Source organism: Sinocyclocheilus anshuiensis, unplaced genomic scaffold (genome assembly GCF_001515605.1).
Source record: "Sinocyclocheilus anshuiensis isolate Anshui unplaced genomic scaffold, SAMN03320099.WGS_v1.1 scaffold472, whole genome shotgun sequence".
NCBI lineage: Eukaryota > Metazoa > Chordata > Actinopteri > Cypriniformes > Cyprinidae > Sinocyclocheilus > Sinocyclocheilus anshuiensis.
This window is the reverse complement of record NW_015557102.1, coordinates 74,828-76,431: the sequence shown is the minus strand read 5'-3', so window position 1 is coordinate 76,431 and position 1,604 is coordinate 74,828. Positions and strand designations below refer to the sequence as shown.

At 34.0% G+C, this 1,604-nt stretch overlaps 1 protein-coding gene across 2 annotated transcripts in view; it reads left to right on the top strand.

The window, feature by feature from the left end:
* tmeff2b (transmembrane protein with EGF-like and two follistatin-like domains 2b) overlaps nt 1–784 on the top strand; it is an 88,764-nt gene extending 87,980 nt beyond the window's left edge. For both annotated transcript variants that reach the window (XM_016472459.1, XM_016472460.1), the window contains exon 9: nt 245–784. In XM_016472459.1, coding sequence (XP_016327945.1) covers nt 245–341 — 97 coding nt within the window. In that variant the 3' untranslated portion in view covers nt 342–784. The remainder of the gene's footprint in view (nt 1–244) is intronic.
* Nucleotides 785–1,604: the final 820 nt, after the last annotated feature.

Below are 1,604 nucleotides of genomic sequence, written 5' to 3'. Positions count from 1 at the left end.
CAATATATATATATATATATATATATATATATATATATATATATATATTAATATCAATAATAGTTTTTACGATTTACACCTTAAAGTACATGCAGACATGATCATGTTGAGCAGCATTTACTGCAAACTGAGGCACTCTGAGACTGGATCATAAGAGACTAAAACATATTGCGATTAATTAATTGGCAAGCCCTATTAAATCAAAGAATGAGGACTATAAACTTCCTTCTTTGTGTGTTTCCAGAAGGTGTCCACGTGAGAATCGGATAGCACGGCAGAAACAAAACGTTCCACACTTCAACTCGGCAAACACCCTGCGGGCCTCCACCAGACTCATCTGACGAACCCTTAAACTCAGTGTGACGTGCTAAAGACAGCAGAGAAAAAGGCCCCAGGGAATTGTGGGAACACACACCCCTCCAGACAGGTGTTGCTGGGTGTGTGTAAGAACTGAGGCGGGACTCCTGGCAGTGTGCAAACCTTATCGTCCCTGGGGCAAACCGGGGACAGCCTCACGGGACGGGCCTGCAGTGGTTTTTCCACCTGGCCTGCAGGCTGGAGTCAGACTCAGCGGGAAAGAGAACAGGCAGTCTGTTTCGTCAGAGCGTACAGCCAAAAACAGCCCTTCCCTGGGGTTGCAACAATCTGGAAAAGAGAAGTGCTTGTGGATGGATGGATGGATGGATGGATGATGGATGGATGACTGGAGAGGTGTGCCACATGTTGCCTTGTATTTGTTGTCAATGACACCATCGAAGAAATGAGCTCTCCAGGGCTCTCTTTGTAATCTATTATATATTTCCAATAGGTAAACATACTTGTGATGTTTTTTCTTTGTTTTTATTTGCTGTAATGTAAATAAATAATTTATATCATGTGAATTGATGCACCGTGTATGACTTTGACTACCGCTGCAAAAAATCAGGTAACGCTTTACAATAAAGTTTCATTAGTTACTTACATTAGTTAACATGAAGTAACAATGAACTATACTTCTACAGCATTTATTATACATCTTAATCATTGTTAATCTCAACATTTACTAATATCTTTTTAAAATCAAAAGTTTTATCCATTTGATTTTAATGCATTAAATAATGTTAACAAATGAAAATTATTGTAAAGTGTTACCAAAACTCATTTCCTTAATTGGTATTATAGGGATGCACAATATATTGGTACCATATGGTTATCAATTGATATTAAATATTTAATTGTGCATGCTAATTTGCAATATTTTTTACTTTTAGATTACCTTTGCCATCATCTAAAGGTCACTTAAAGTTGATCTTTAAAACACTAATAATTTAATATTTAGTAAATCTCAAAATTAATATTCATTTTGATTCTGTACATTAGTACATTAATGCTAAATTGACTTTAGAATGGATGGATAAAAATGAATAATTTCAGTTTTTAGACTATTTTTATCCAGACAAAAGGATATAGAATATAAAATCTTGACTATTTATTATAATAAATTATTACTGGCTTATTCTATATTGCTCAGAATTTTTAATATTGGTGGATCAGAAGTATTTTTGTCTCTTTGTGCAGTAAAAATATCTAAAAACATATATATATATATATATATATATATATAT